This window comes from Hesperophylax consimilis, chromosome 2 (genome assembly GCF_061612785.1).
Source record: "Hesperophylax consimilis isolate HC1 chromosome 2, BYU_Hcon_1.0, whole genome shotgun sequence".
Lineage (NCBI taxonomy): Eukaryota > Metazoa > Arthropoda > Insecta > Trichoptera > Limnephilidae > Hesperophylax > Hesperophylax consimilis.
Genome location: NC_142837.1, coordinates 11,101,696 through 11,116,942, shown reverse-complemented (window position 1 = coordinate 11,116,942; position 15,247 = coordinate 11,101,696). Strand labels below are relative to the sequence as shown.

The window sequence follows — 15,247 nt, the reverse complement described above, 5'->3', positions numbered from 1 at the left end:
GGTAAAGCATTAGCAGATATTTTGGAATTTGCAATTTTTTTTATTAACCACTCGGAACATTAGAACGTCAAAAGACGTAAATATGATAATAGCGGTCAAGACATTAGTACGTCTTTTCACGTAAACGCGCGAGATTTTACAAAAATCGATTTATTTCCATCACTAGTATACGGATTGCCATGATTTAAAAAACAGAGTATCGATAATGAATAACGCTACGCGTCTGCATTCAAGAATATCTATGGAATGTAGAGGTGCATTATCTAAGTCGATTGGATTTGTCATCTTGTTCGTTCATAATTTATTGCGTTTCTAAATAATTTATTAAAAATATTTTAGTTTGGACGGTTAATATTTTGAGGTGACTAATAGTTTTTAATTATATTTCTTCAATATATAAAGTGTTATTTCTTTATGATACTCAGAAAAAAGTACATTTTTCACAGCTTTGAAATAATGGTCAGCGATTTTTACATATTTTTAACGTTTTCAGAAAATGTATATTTAGAAACGCAAATATTTACGTATAACAAAACAATACAATAGTGAATTTCATAATCTTTCCAAAACATTTTTTAGAATGAGGCTACGTTTCCCAAAACGTGAGTTATGAAGCTTTTAACAAAACTCGTGAATAACACAAAAATTTTCGCGTTTTGACAGTTCGCAAAGGAACACAAAGTAAATAAAAGTCCTTTTCTGAGAGGTTAATAAATACTGATGTTTAGTTAACGCGGCTTCTACAATGAGAGATACTACTTCGTCAGTACTAACTTTTGAAATAGAGCAGTTAGATTGATCGGAGAAATTTAATAACGAATTAACAGCAGAATCATCTAAATTTGAAAAACACGCTAACCTTCTACGTTTTGATCGTTTGCTACAGTCCTCAAAGTTCTTCCTGTGTCGAACACTCGAAGAGGACGCCTCTTGACGCAGTTCTTGAACACCCTCTACCTCTGTAAGTCGTGTGACTCCCGAAAGTTCGCATTCTTCTGTCACATTCAACCAATCAGAATATTTAGTAACTAGTTTAGTTTTCGAGGGGATACTCTTCTTCCAAAATACAACAAACCTCTTGCATATGTAAGTAATACGCTGTTGCAAGCCAGAAATGTTGATATTTTCGATATCGGGCAAGGTTCCAGTCACCATGTGTAAAACGTGGCAAGCTTTTTCTGCATCACTTCCAGCATTGGTTAACCAAATGTCAAACAAGTGCATCCGCGTAAAGAAGCACTTCTTGTAAAAGGGACCTAAAATAAAATTTTAAAAGTTATCACAAAACTATATGTACATATGATTTTTACGTAGAACGTCGTAAACCGGCGCGCGGCGCTTGGATGACGCGTCCATAAACCGATTACCAACCATACGTATGTTTTTTCGTAGACCGTAACTTCTACGACGGTTTACGAACGGCGTAGATGACCCATAATTAAGAATGGAGCATGAATGTGCAGTAAAAAAAAAGTATCTCATAAACTGCTAATTCTAAAGAACATTTTTCATTAAATAACACTAGTGGAATCGTGTGGTAAAGTAGTTAAAAGTTTATGGAAACACAAATACAAATTTAAATATAATCAAGAAATTTATACGCGCGTAGCAGGCGTACAATTCAAAAGCCTATCTATTTATAAATTTAAAAAATTATAAAAATAATTTAACATACCTTCAACTTGAAATTCCATTGTAAAACAACACTCACAAATAAAAAATTACAACAAATTAGCAACGGTAAACACGGTAACTAATAAGGGCTCTGATAATAGTAATTTGGCACTTCCAGCAATCAGATCACTTTCGAAGCCGAAATACTAATGAAATCTTTGGCGAACCGGGATTGTATTTATATCTGCAGTTAGTTTGGTAATTAGGCAAGACTTACGTACAATAAACACCTTATAATGAGGTCATCAATATTTTATGGCTATGACCTACCGAGGGACCACTGTGCACTGTTTTAATTTTCTTTCTTATTGAACTCACAATATGGCATAATGCTTTATTTCTTAACAGTTATAAGGATTTTTCAAAGCTGCTGCTTCATTATGGAAATGATATTCAAACATTTATGGAGTTTCGATGACCTTTAAAATTCCAGACAGAAAATTTTGTGCCAATTTCATGATACTAAAGCTCACTTTTAAGAATTCTAACTGCTTCTTCAAACCGATTTTCTACTATTAGATTATACATATTTCAATAAATAATCTAAAAATATTTTAAGAAAACATTAATAAAAAAATCTATAAAATAGTTTAGATAATTATTATAAATGAAAACCCAACCTAACCTCACAATCAATATCCCTGTGCGCCCGATTAGTATAGGGAGACTGGACCGACAGCGCTGCAGCCAATGAGAGCACAGCTTCAGCTTGCAGGAGGACGGAACCGAGGATCAGCATCTTGCCGAGGACTATTTCAACAGGTAGACGAGACAGGGCCTTGCCGAGCGGAGTCAGGCGCTCATTTGAAGTGAGAGCGTACTGCAAAATAAAAATATTTCATTATTATTAAATTGAAAATAAACGCTAGATGGATTAAATTTTCAACAAATAGCAATTGAGGAAAACTAAACATTTAACAGTACTCGCCATCATCACCGGAACCCTTTAATAGTTCTGTATGCCTCTAGAAAATGCTTCCACTACTGGCGGTTTCATAATATCTACCTTGAGTAGAAGAGGCAGCTCTAGGGATCCAGGACATGGTAGTTCATTTTTCAAAAAAATATGTGACTACTCTTTGATATTTTGAAAAATGCCCATATATTATTATCTATATCAATTTGTACGTAGGTATGTCATGAGTCCTCAACTCAAAATACATATTATAATAATAATAATAAACTGTTTATTCCGGTATGTGGGGAGGTTAGTGCAGTCCCACACATTCCATATAGAGATATGTGAATATAGTAAATTGGAAATAACTACACAATCATAGGGACAGAAGTTGCCAAAGCCGGGGACATTCTTAAAATTGACCCAGCGAATCGTATGGACTTGTGATTGAAAGCTTCTATTAGAGACAACAGATGTCACTGCTCGTCACTCGCCGCCGCCGCTCGTAGCCCTGCTATTTCGCAGTACATTTCAAATAAATTAAGAATAAGACCAGTTGTTTCCATGCACATAATTTATTATTATTGTTGTCTTACAATTTTGGGGGGTCCAAAACCAATTGACCTAAGGGAAGAACCGCCGCTGCTTCAGTTCCCTATAACCAGAGTCGAAGATCCTCTCAGTATCACCCTATTGTATGTAGTACTTTTTGTAAACATTGATTCAATTAACACAATGTATGCGCAGTGTCTGGGAACTTGTGGTACAAGCGGGAGAATACATCACATTTGGCATCAATTTTGTGGTAGAACATTATTGATAGCTTTCGTTTTTGAGTAAATCGAGTCAGTCGTTGGAGTTTTTTAAAGTCAAATCTAAAGAAAAATCAGTTGCTAGGGGGTTAATATCAGCTGTTGTCTTTTAAAATGCGTCGATGCATCGACCTGGCTCCGAAAGAACCGCAGCACCGAAAAAAGAGAAAACAAAAACAGTAATGCTCAAAATGAAAAAATTATTGGTTTCTCTGCGTGATGATGATTCACTAGTTTCCCGCTTGGTCTATGAGTTTCCGGACACCGTGTATATGTATCAACTTACATGCTGTTTTAATTCAAGCAGTGAGTTCTCAACGCTGTCTTCTTGTGGAGCATCGAGGAAGGGAAATTTACGCACATCGCTGAGGCCAAGAGACACCATGAGGAGCAGCAGACTATCCAGTGGAACCCGCAGCAGCTCCGGGGTGCTGAACGGCTCCAAGCCAGAGTACTCTTTTTCAGAGTAAATGCGGTAGCAGACACCGGGACCTGGGGTTGTCAAACTTTAGTTTTTTTTACCAACAGTTCTCGAAGTATTGACATATTATTATATGCTGTCTAACAGAATGATATCAACAGAAGGATGGGTAATAGAAAATAAAATTTATTTATATAAGCACAAGTCATGGAGAACCAAATCAGATCAGGTACTTTAATTAGTCCTGGGACAAGGGGCGAGCGGGTTATTTTTTCATCAGCACCTGGGTCTCGCAACCCGGCCTCGCGACGCGGATGCCGGGTGCCAGTGTGGTGGGCGAGAGTATAGCAACTATAGATGTACGAGTATGGTGAGCAAATGGGTTGTCAGCACCTGGGTCTCACGATCCTCTCTTGCGACCCGGGTGTCGGATGCCGATGTGGCGAGGCAAGCGGCCTTAGAAGATGTACAGACAAATAGAGATGGTAGATACCCGAAATCTAAAATAGGCTATCATTGCCGTTCTGGTTACTGGAGTCATTTTTTATAATTAACATAATATCATTCTTACTTTACTATAACATTATATATATACACGGTGTCCGGAAACTCGTAGTACAAGCGGGAAACTGGAGAATCTACACCACATGGGGAACCCAAAAAAACATAAAGTTTTTTGATTTGAGCATTTTCAAAAAAAAAAAAAAAAAACCAAAAAAAAATATTTTTCGGCTATTTTAGGGTTAAAGTTTTTTCTGGTGTTTAGGGTTGAATAACAGATGTTTTAACCCTGCAGAGCAGAAATATTTTATGATTACACCGGGTTAAATGAAGGGTGATTTCAAAATAATGCTTCAAATCCGAGTTTCTTCATTTGTTTTACTTTCAAATAGTTTTAATTAGTTGGGTACTTTGATCTTCAGTAATAATTTATAAGAATTTGATTTAAAAAAAAAAAAATAAAAAAATAAAAATCAACTTCAAACTCGATTTACTCGATAACGAAAGCTCAAATAAAAAAAAAATAAAAAAATAAAAATCAACTTCAAACTCGATTTACTCGATAACGAAAGCTCAAATAAAAAAAAAATATACTACAAAATCGACTCCAAATGTGATGTAGATTCACCAGTTTCCCGCTTGTACTACGAGTTTCCGGACACCCTGTATACAGGGTGTATCGGCACGTACCCGACAAACTTTAACCAGCTATTCCTTAGCATATTTGGAGTAAAAAATCTTATGTGCACTTTGCTGTCCGGTAAAGTTTTTTTTTAATAAAAAATTTATTATTCATATTTTCACCACATGTCACCACTGTTTTATCCTTTGTCAAAGTTTGAAAACCCATCTGGCAAATATTTTATTCGAATTCTGTTGAATAATGCACGTGTGTACCTATATTGGCGCACTTCAACGAAATGGCACGGCACCATTCGTCTCATTTTTAACTATTATTATTTAGTGTGTGCGAAAGAGCGAAGACGCTTTTTGACATACTTGCTTATAACAGCTGTTGAACACGAAACGCAATGCCAATGACAGTGATGTAGTGTGGAAATTTTAATTTTTTTTGTTTTTAATTGAAAAAAAAATGCTACCGGACAGCAAAGTGCCCATAACATTTTTTACTCCAAATGTGCTAAGGAATAGCTGGTTAAAGTTTGTCGGGTTAGTGCCGATACACCCTGTATATGTATAAGGAAATGTTCATATTATTATTAATTGATAAGAAAATAAATAGAGATAAATAAATAACCCAAGATTCTCTTTTTGAATAGTGGAAAGGTTTGTAGCTTTCCGTCATTGGCATTCTTTTTTTTTTAATTTTAAAAGACAAACATAACCTGACAATATTTATTAGATTTGAAATTAAACAACTGTTGCACTTTATTTGAAAATCTTCAACTACCACCACAGTAAGCGGAAAATGTTGTTTGTGTTGTGATGGAGGACTTAGCCAGCCGAGGAATTGATCACACTACGCCTGGGTGTGTCCCAAACGCGATGTCAAATCAGCCACTGACCAGTTCTTATAAAGTAGTATTGTATTCTTTTGTTGATTTTGCAATGAGTTTATTAAATATTATGTAAAGGTTGGTGAATATTGATGCATGCTATTTGGAATTTCCTACTTCTAGTTACTTTGTTATTTTTCGCACATCAATTTTGAATTATTTAGTAATTACTTGAGTAATTATCTTTACAATTAATATAATTATCAACCGCAATTTGAAAAAAAACTTATAAATTTTTAATTAATTATTTTTATATGAAACAACAAGAAAGTGAGGTGACATTAACATTTGTCTAATTAAATATGTGTGTTTTTATACATTTTTTCATTATCAGTAATTTTAGTTACAAAAAACATAAACTGAGCCATGTTAATTTTTTTTATGCTTGCATAAAAAAATTAACTAACTTAAATATTAATTAACTTAAATATTTCAAAAAATATATTTATAAAGTTTTTCTGTAATATGATTAAGATGTGCAAACATTGCAAATAAAAAATAAATGTGTGTGTAAATCATACGTGTCCAGAACCATGCCAACATTTTCAATAAAATTCATATTCACATAAAACTGAAAGCACTCACCGTGTCGCCAACACACGCCCGGAAATATACCAAATACACAGACTCCGAAATCTTCAGATACCGTGTTGCCTACACATAAAATATCTTTTATTTCAGTTAAATTTATCAAATAATATGCCACATGTCATTAATAAAGTGAATTACAATCTGATATAGTAACAGAACCTGAAACAGATCAAAAGAAACATCTATCTCTTCACCCGGAGCCACCAGACGAGGAAATGACCACCGCCAAGGAACCGCAGTATTTACGTTGTCCCCCCTCCACTGTTCACCGGATGGAATTGGGAATTTCAATGGCCGAAACCTACAGCCAATCACAGCAAAGTGGAAAGAAATAGCATAATTACGAGTTCTAAATAACCATTTCTGATAACGTCGGACGAGATTACGGGAAACTGGTCATACTTATGATGAAGAAATAAATATCAACACTAAAAAATGACCATACGCTAGAATAATAACCTGAAAACTTACACCTAACTGTATTTTCCGCACTTTGAAAAAATGTTCAATCTAAAAATGTCAAGCACCAAAGCCAATATGTAAAACTGTATACATCATCATCATCATCATCACTTTTGGCTCTACAACCCCTGGTGGGTCTTGGCCTCCTCAAGAGTCTTCCTCCACTCACCTCGGTCCCGCGCCAGCTCTCTCCAGTTTCGAAGCTCCAAGGCAGACAAATCTTTGAGGACGTTGTCGCTCCATCTTAACCTTGGCCTTCCCAGGCTCCTTCTCCCTATCGGTCTTGAGCTCAGCAGAGACATATATTATTGTAAAATAAATAAACGAGATTTAGGGTGATGGTTTAGGTAAGTTGAACTGGCATATTTAGAGGTATGGCCCCACAACGTTGCCTTTCCCTCAGCAAGCTAACAGCCGTGAGGAAAAATACCTAACCAAATTCACTCCCATTAAAGAGGAGGTTCCCAACAGGGAAGACCCAACTCGAGTTTGTCCTATAAAAGTAGGGCCAGATTCGATGTCAAGTCAGTTCAACAACTACCTCTGAAAAAGGAACAACTTTTCTGAAAAGCCAAAACCAAGTCTCCATGTGAAATATTTAAAAAGTGTTTTATTCAGTAGTAAAATCAGTTCCCTTCCAGTTTAAATTCAGTTTTTTCCTAAGTATTAGATTCGAGTGTCAAGTCAGATTTAGAAATCAATTCTTCTCTGTACTTTGACGTAGCTTCACTCCACTTTTTCGCCACACTCCCCGAGGCTGATTTCGTGACAAGTTGTGTCCAGCCCCCCTATCCTTACAGTATCTGTACGACAACATAACCGTCTCGTAAAAAATGTAACCTTCATAATATAATATCATGGAAGCTTTTTAATTTAATATACATAAGTGGGGACAGTGATGTTATATAAGTACATATTGTTACAAAATATATTTATATGTATTCGCAATCTCACCAAAGAAGAAACTGGTTCTTGTGCTTGGTGAGCGAGTTACACTAATTATAAGGAAAATAGAATAACATTATGCAATAGGTAAGTATATATACAAACTTCTGGATTATCTATATGTGTAGTTGTACATATATAGGATTCTGTTACATACTAATTATTGAGTATTTAGGAACATCTAAAATACAGTGGAGATGAGTATAGACTGATAATAAATACATATAAATAAAGGGAAAAACAGGCAATTATTTAGTTAATTATTTCTGAAAAGTAACTTCAGTTTTAGTTTAAGTATGTTAATATCCTTTAATTTCTTTATTTCAATCGGAAGGTTGTTGAAATACTTTATTCCTAAATAGGTATAGTTATTTTGCATTTGTTTGGTATTACATTTTGGTATTTTGATATTTATTTATTTTCACATATACGGCACAACATGTGCCATTCACATACTAAATTACAGAGAATAGTACAGCAACATAAGGAATGCAACAATATAAATGTAAGTATAATGGTATAATCAGTAAATAGTAGTAAGGTTAAAAGTATGAAAAAAAGAGATATAAATAAAATATAAGTAGCAATCTGTAGTATAGTATTAAGTCAAAGTAAGAAATTATATGTAATAATATACAATAAAGTAGTATAAGCAAGAATGAAGTGCTTATAAAATGTCTGAAAGGCATTAAGAGTTTGTAAAAAATAAAATAAAAAAATTAAGAAAGGTATATACCTACTATTAGAAAATGAAAAGAATAAAATATATACTATTATAATATGAAAAGGAAACAAAAGTAATAAATGGGAGAATCACGTGTATAATAATAATGTGCGACACTGCTTGGCAGTCCGATAAAGTTTTACATAGTACCTATGATGACTATGATATATAATGCACTGATATCAGCTTCTACTTATCGAGTACTAGTAGTTTTTAATCTGAAGTACATAAACATTATGATGGTATGGTATTACTCGACAATTTTTGTTTTATGCATCTTTTATATGATAATAGACAATCTGCGTGATCGATGTTGGAATATTCATTGCCTAATCTGTGCAAGCGATGGATTATTGAATTTTGTTCTGCGTTAGTTCCAGTATTGTTGCAATAATAAGGTGACTTGAGTCTAGTTGGTCTACAGGGAACATGGTAGTTTATCAACGAAGTTAATTCAGGGGAGTCAAACCGGTGATTGATTATTTTAAATAAAAAAATTAGATCATTAAGTATTCTTCTATGTTTTGACGATAAGAGATGCATTAATTGTAATAATGAATCGTAATCAATGTCGTCAGAGGGAATTCCTAATTTGAAGTTAATTGTTCTGAAAAATTTGTGTTGGATTCTTTCAATGGAGTTTGCATGGTTTTTGTAGGAAGGGTTCCATATAGACGAATTATATTCTAATTGACTTCTGACTAGAGTTGTATAAAGTAATTTTAATGTATGGATATTTTTGAAATCTTTAGATATTCTAGTAATGAAGCCCAACAATTTCATTGCTTTACTATCAAAGATTATACCGAGGTCCCTAATTTCAGGTACAGATAATAAAATGTGGTTGTTCAGTGTATAACTATATTTGATGGGGTTTTTTATTCTGAAAAAACTCATAATTTGACATTTTTTAATATTGAGTGTAAGTTTGTTAATGGAACACCACTCTGCAAATTTTTTGAAATTGGATTGTAGGGACAAACAGTCATTGATATTTTTAATGATTTTAAATATTTTCATATCATCAGCAAATAATAATATGTGAACATCAGAGAAAATAGAAGTGACATCGTTTATAAACAGTATAAATAATATTGGTCCTAAGTGTGAACCCTGAGGCACACCGCTAGTGGCTTCGAATTCGTAAGACAAGTGTTCTTTGATACATACAGTCAGTATACGTTTTGATAAGTAATCCTTAATCCAGTGTAATAGTTTACCACTTATTCCAAGTATTGACAATTTATTTATAAGGATTTTATGACAAACCTTGTCGAACGCTTTACTAAAATACGTATAAATTGAGTCGACTTGTTGCCTGTTAGCGAGAGCACATGAGATAAAGTTTTCGTATAGTGTAAGATTAGTTAGAGTAGATCGGCCAGAGACAAAACCGTGTTGAAATGAAGAAATATTAAATTTTACACAAGAACATATTTTATGAAGAATTAACTTTTCAAAACTTTCGGTATCGACGATTGTATGCATATCGGTCTGTAATTTTCAACAAAAGACTTGTGTCCGCTTTTAAATATTGGAGTAAGAAAGCTGTTTTTCCATATTTGCGGGAACTTACCCGATGAAAGTGATTGTTTAAAGAGTAGGTATAGTGGGTAAGAGACGCTACCTGCACAGTTTTTAAGGAATATGGGGGGAATTTTATCTGGTCCTGAGCAACATTTAGGTTCCAGTAGTTTCATATTGTATTGATATCTTTTTGATAGGTGGGTTTCAAAGTTTTTGATTATATTATCTTTATAAATTTGGATAACAGCATTTTTCTTGAAGATATCATCTACTCGTAGCACCCCGAAATCTGCAAATAGCATTTCTGTTGGATATGTGAAGGGTTTCTTGAGGATTACTTTGAGGATTAGCTTCTGGAACACTTTGATCGGGGTTATAATCTTATTGTATGACCCCCCCATCCAATAATTCCATATTGAATTAACGACTGGATTAGTGCGTAGTATACTCTTTTTAGGTTACTTCGTTTTAAAATATTTCTTAATCTAATGAATATATATACATACACACTATCTGATACGCTTAACCAATTCACAGATATGTCTCTTCCACTTCATATGTTGTTCTATTATCACTCCGAGATATTTAAAATCTGATACTGAGTTCAATATGGAACAGCCTTGGATACATGTGTTTTTATTACATTTGTTATTGTGAATAATTATTTTAGTGTTAGGGAGTGTTTTTAGTTTGTTAATTGACAAATGTATACAGGGTGTATCGGCACGTACCCGACAAACTTTAACCAGCTATTCCTTAGCATATTTGGAGTAAAAAATCTTATGTGCACTTTGCTGTCTGGTAACGTTTTTTTTTAATAAAAAATTTATCATTCATATTTTCACCACATGTCACCACTGTTTTATCCCTTTTCAATGTTTGAAAACCCATCTGGCCATATTTTATTCGAATTCCGTTGAATAATGCACATGTGTACCTATATTGGCGCACTTTTACAATCACAACGAAATGGCACAGCACCATTCGTCTCATTTTTAACTATTATTATTTAGTGTGTGCGAAAGAGTGAAGACGCTTTTCGACATACTTGCTTATAACAGCTGTTGAACCCGAAAAGCAATGCCAATGACAGTGATGTAGTGTGGAAATTTTTAATTTTTTTGTTTTTAATTGAAAAAAAAATGCTACCGGACAGCAAAGTGCCCATAACATTTTTTACTCCAAATGTGCTAAGGAATAGCTGGTTAAAGTTTGTCAGGTTAGTGCCGATACACCCTGTATAGTATGTCTTGTTAGTGTTCAATGAGAGAAGATTTGTATCAAAACAATTGTTTCAAAGTGTTCATGGTATTATTTGCTTGTTCGTTTACTACATTCCAGTCAATCCCATTCACTATGATAGCTGTGTCGTCGGCATATGATATTATGTTTGCGTTAAGTGGTAGTTTGAAAATATCGTTGACATAAATTATAAATAGTAGGGAGCCTAGGACTGTGCCTTGCGGTGTCCCGAAATTACTTGTTAGTGGTAGACTAATTAAGTTGTTTATCTTGACTACTTGGTGTCATCCAAATAAATAACTTTTTATCCATTTTAGAGCTTTATCGTTTATCCCAACACAATTCAATTTTTTGATAAGTTTATCATGAGAAATACTATCGCAAGCTTTTTTAAGATCTATGAAGATTCCGAGGCATTTCAAAGATTTATCTAATGTGTCCTGAATAATGTTCGATAATTTAGCAATTGCACCTTGGGTACTTCTATTTTTCATAGGTTGCTGTGAATTACGTTATTTTAAATTCAGTCAATCTTTTTTTGATAATTTTTTCAAAAGATTTTCGCAATGTTTGAGATCAGCAATATTGGACGATAATTTGTCACTTCTTCTGGGCTGTCAGATTTATGAATTGGAGTGATGATGGTTTGTTTATATATAGTTGGGAACATTCCGCTTTGAAGACTAAATATTGATTAAATGTGTTAAGGGTTGTGAGATATGTTTTTTGATAGTTTTTAGTGTTTCAACAGTAATTCCATCGAAACCTGGTGCTGATCTTCCTTTCATGCTGGAAATGATTTGCTCGATTTCCTGGGAGAAGTGAGGTGAAACATGTCAATTTTGTTTAAGATATTAATGTTAAGGTTCTCATCATTGGACAGTACTTTTTGAATTTGATTTGCAAGGTTTTTGCCTACATTTGCAAAGAAGTTGTTGAATATGTTAGCGGCAGCTAATGGATTTTCTTTGCATCGTATTTTGATATTGTTATGTGTGATGCTATGTATTTAATTTTTTTATGTTTTTTCTTGTCTATGATTTCATTTATAACATGTAAGACTTTTTTTGCATCGTTCTCCGTTGCTTCTAATTTTCGCCGAAAATAGTTTTCTTTTGGGTTTTTTATTAACCGGTCAGCAACGTAAGCAGATATACACGATAAAATAACGATAGCAGTCAAGTACAATAAGCGTGTTTACACGTCAACGCGTGTGTTTCCACAAAAATCGTAATAACTCCGTTATTCTTCTAGTGACATCCCTAAAACAAAAAGTAGAATATTCGTATTGAATGAAGCTTCACATCTCTATTCAAAGTTATCCATAGAAACCCGTAAAAAGACCTACTCAGTGGAAGCAAATTTTACCCGCCAAATCGTAAAACGACGCCAAGAAAGCCGTTTGACGTGCCGACCCGCCTCGCAAGTTTAATTATTTAAAAAAATATATATTTTGTATGAAATGGTCAAAAAGTGAAGTGACAGAATTGTTTATTGTACATTTGTACGATGAAATAAGTGTTTTTTTTTTACATTATCCGTGATTTTAGTATCGTTTTTACATAAAACATTACAGGTGAGTCATTTTTACAATTTTTTCATGTTTCCATTCTAAATTTAAATATTTACAAATGTTAATATTTATTTATGATACAACAATTTGAAAGCCTATTTTGTAACCTTTCTAAAACAGTTTTTACTATTCGGCTCCGTTCAATAATGTTTCATTTATAGAGCTTTGATTGTGAGGCGGTAATAACACAACGTTTTCGTGAAATTGACATTTCGGTAAAGACATCTTAGCTTCAAGTTCGCGAAAAGTCGGAGGGGTTAAATAAGTAAGTTTGTTTTTTTATGATTTTAGGTGTTTTTTTAGTGTGTTATTTGTAGGTTGTTGGATTAATTTTTTGTATAGTGCTTCTTTGTGTCTGATTGATACAATTAATCCAAAAGTTATCCATGGCTTAACCGGTTTAAATTTTGATGATTGTTTTCGTTAGTTGATAGGTTTTTGTAAATAGTTCGAAACATTCATTCGTATCATTACAATTAAAGATGTCGTGCCATTTCTCTTTATCTAGATATGTACTAGGGCATTTATGTTGAGCGTTTTGCGTCGGCCGCTGTCACTCTCCGGAGTTTGGGTTGGTATTGGTAAATTTTTTTTTCGTAATTGTATGTAAAAATGCACCCGAAATGATCTGTGATTGTCGTATGACTGCAGATACTATGTTTTTTATATCTTGAAAATTTGTGAAAACGTGATCTATGCACAAAGGTCATTGACCTGGGATAATACTCGTAAATGAATACACTGTTATGAAATATTATTTCATAAACTCAAGTAGGCTCAGGTAGGCTAATTTCGAAAGGGTAATAAATTAATTATGATTCTTGACAGGCAACACAGAGATGAGCGGTCAGGAGAAAGGGGGGGGGGCCGTTTCCTCACTCTTGTTAGAGAGCCGGCGGGACCCCGGTTCGGTAACGACAGTCGCAGAGATTATTAATTTAAAAACCGGATTACGGAATGTAACACAGTCAATCGTGAATCGATAGATTTTTACCCTGATGGGTTTGTTATTTTATATATCCAACATGATATTGGAGTTATCGAGAAAGTGCGTGATTCACATTTTAAAACCATAACGGCGACATTTTGATCAGCATGTCGGTAGATGGTAATCGACAATTAATCGGAGCCATCTCTGGGTTGACCGTGGTCGCGGATATAAATTCATCATCCTGGGCCTTGTGCAGGCAAGTTATTAATATTCTGGGCCGAGCCTTAATTAATCTCGCCGAGCAAATCTGTGGGCGGATGTCGATTGGTGCCTAACACACGAGAGGGCCAGCGCGCAACAGCAGAATATTCCGGAGGAGGGATGAGAGGCATCCGACTTGCCTCGGATCGTACCGATGCATTCCTCACCGTCATGGATTTCCCATCATCAAGAATATCTAGCCAAGTTTAGATAGTCAGAGTAGCTCATAACACGGTCGATCTCGGGTGAGTGTCTTAATTTAAATATTGATATGATCAGACAGTTAAATATATAATCAGTGTGCAATTTAAACAATTAAACTGTTTTATTTAATCATCACATCACCCTGTGACATAATAGCATGACAGCAGTGCCCACCGCCCGAGAGGTAAGTCTTTCATGATCCGAAAGGAGCTGGCGACGCGTCGGACAGACATAGCATGATAGAAATATCATGCTTTGGCGCTCTATTCATTAGAAAAGTTTGTCCGACGTGTCTTTAACTTTAAACACAGCATAATATTTGGCGCGCAACGTGGTTTGGCTCGATTTTGTCATGTTATTGTGTGTAGAGTGATTGGTAACATAATTTATATTATCTATAGTGTTATATTCATCTGTTTTGCTGAAATTAAACATAGTGCACTACCATTAAACATAATAAATGTCGTGTCGACGCGTTCTATCCTGGGAGATTACTTTTTGTTTAAACTGTGAATAAGTAGTCATGCCTTAACCTCATATATAATGTTGTATTTCTGTTATTCTGACGTTTCGAAATACTATGGATGACAAACGTTTTATTTACACTGGTATGTCAATTTGTCATCACAATAGATAATACTATGAATAACAAGTGGGTAGTGTTGTTTATTATTGGAATTAACACATAGATATTTCGGCATAGATGTGTCATTTGTCATACAATACAATGTTTATAATATGTAATATCTACATAATATCTTCATATCATAACCTATAAAATAACTGTCAAACTGGTACAAACCAAATACATCTTTCATGCAACAGAATGACATAAACAACAAGATTTCATTCATGTGTTATTTGTTTACGGTTATTTTTCAATACGTATTAAATAGACTTTCTTCGACGTATGATAGACGTATTCGGAACATTAATCTTGTATCTGCATATCAAATTCATGTAA

The 15,247-nt window shown here is 34.2% G+C and overlaps 1 protein-coding gene across 2 annotated transcripts in view; it reads right to left on the bottom strand.

Moving 5' to 3' along the window:
- LOC149425685 (putative ATP-dependent RNA helicase DHX34) overlaps positions 1 to 15,247 on the bottom strand; it is an 84,210-nt gene that overhangs the window by 47,605 nt on the left and 21,358 nt on the right. For both annotated transcript variants that reach the window (XR_016303423.1, XM_089641182.1), the window contains exons 9-10: positions 3,671 to 3,876; positions 2,300 to 2,494 (exon numbers count right to left, since the gene is read on the bottom strand). Coding sequence is in view for 1 of the 2 variants with exons in the window: in XM_089641182.1 (XP_089497308.1) it covers positions 2,300 to 2,494; positions 3,671 to 3,876 (401 nt within the window). In the remaining variant the exon portion in view is untranslated. The remainder of the gene's footprint in view (positions 1 to 2,299; positions 2,495 to 3,670; positions 3,877 to 15,247) is intronic.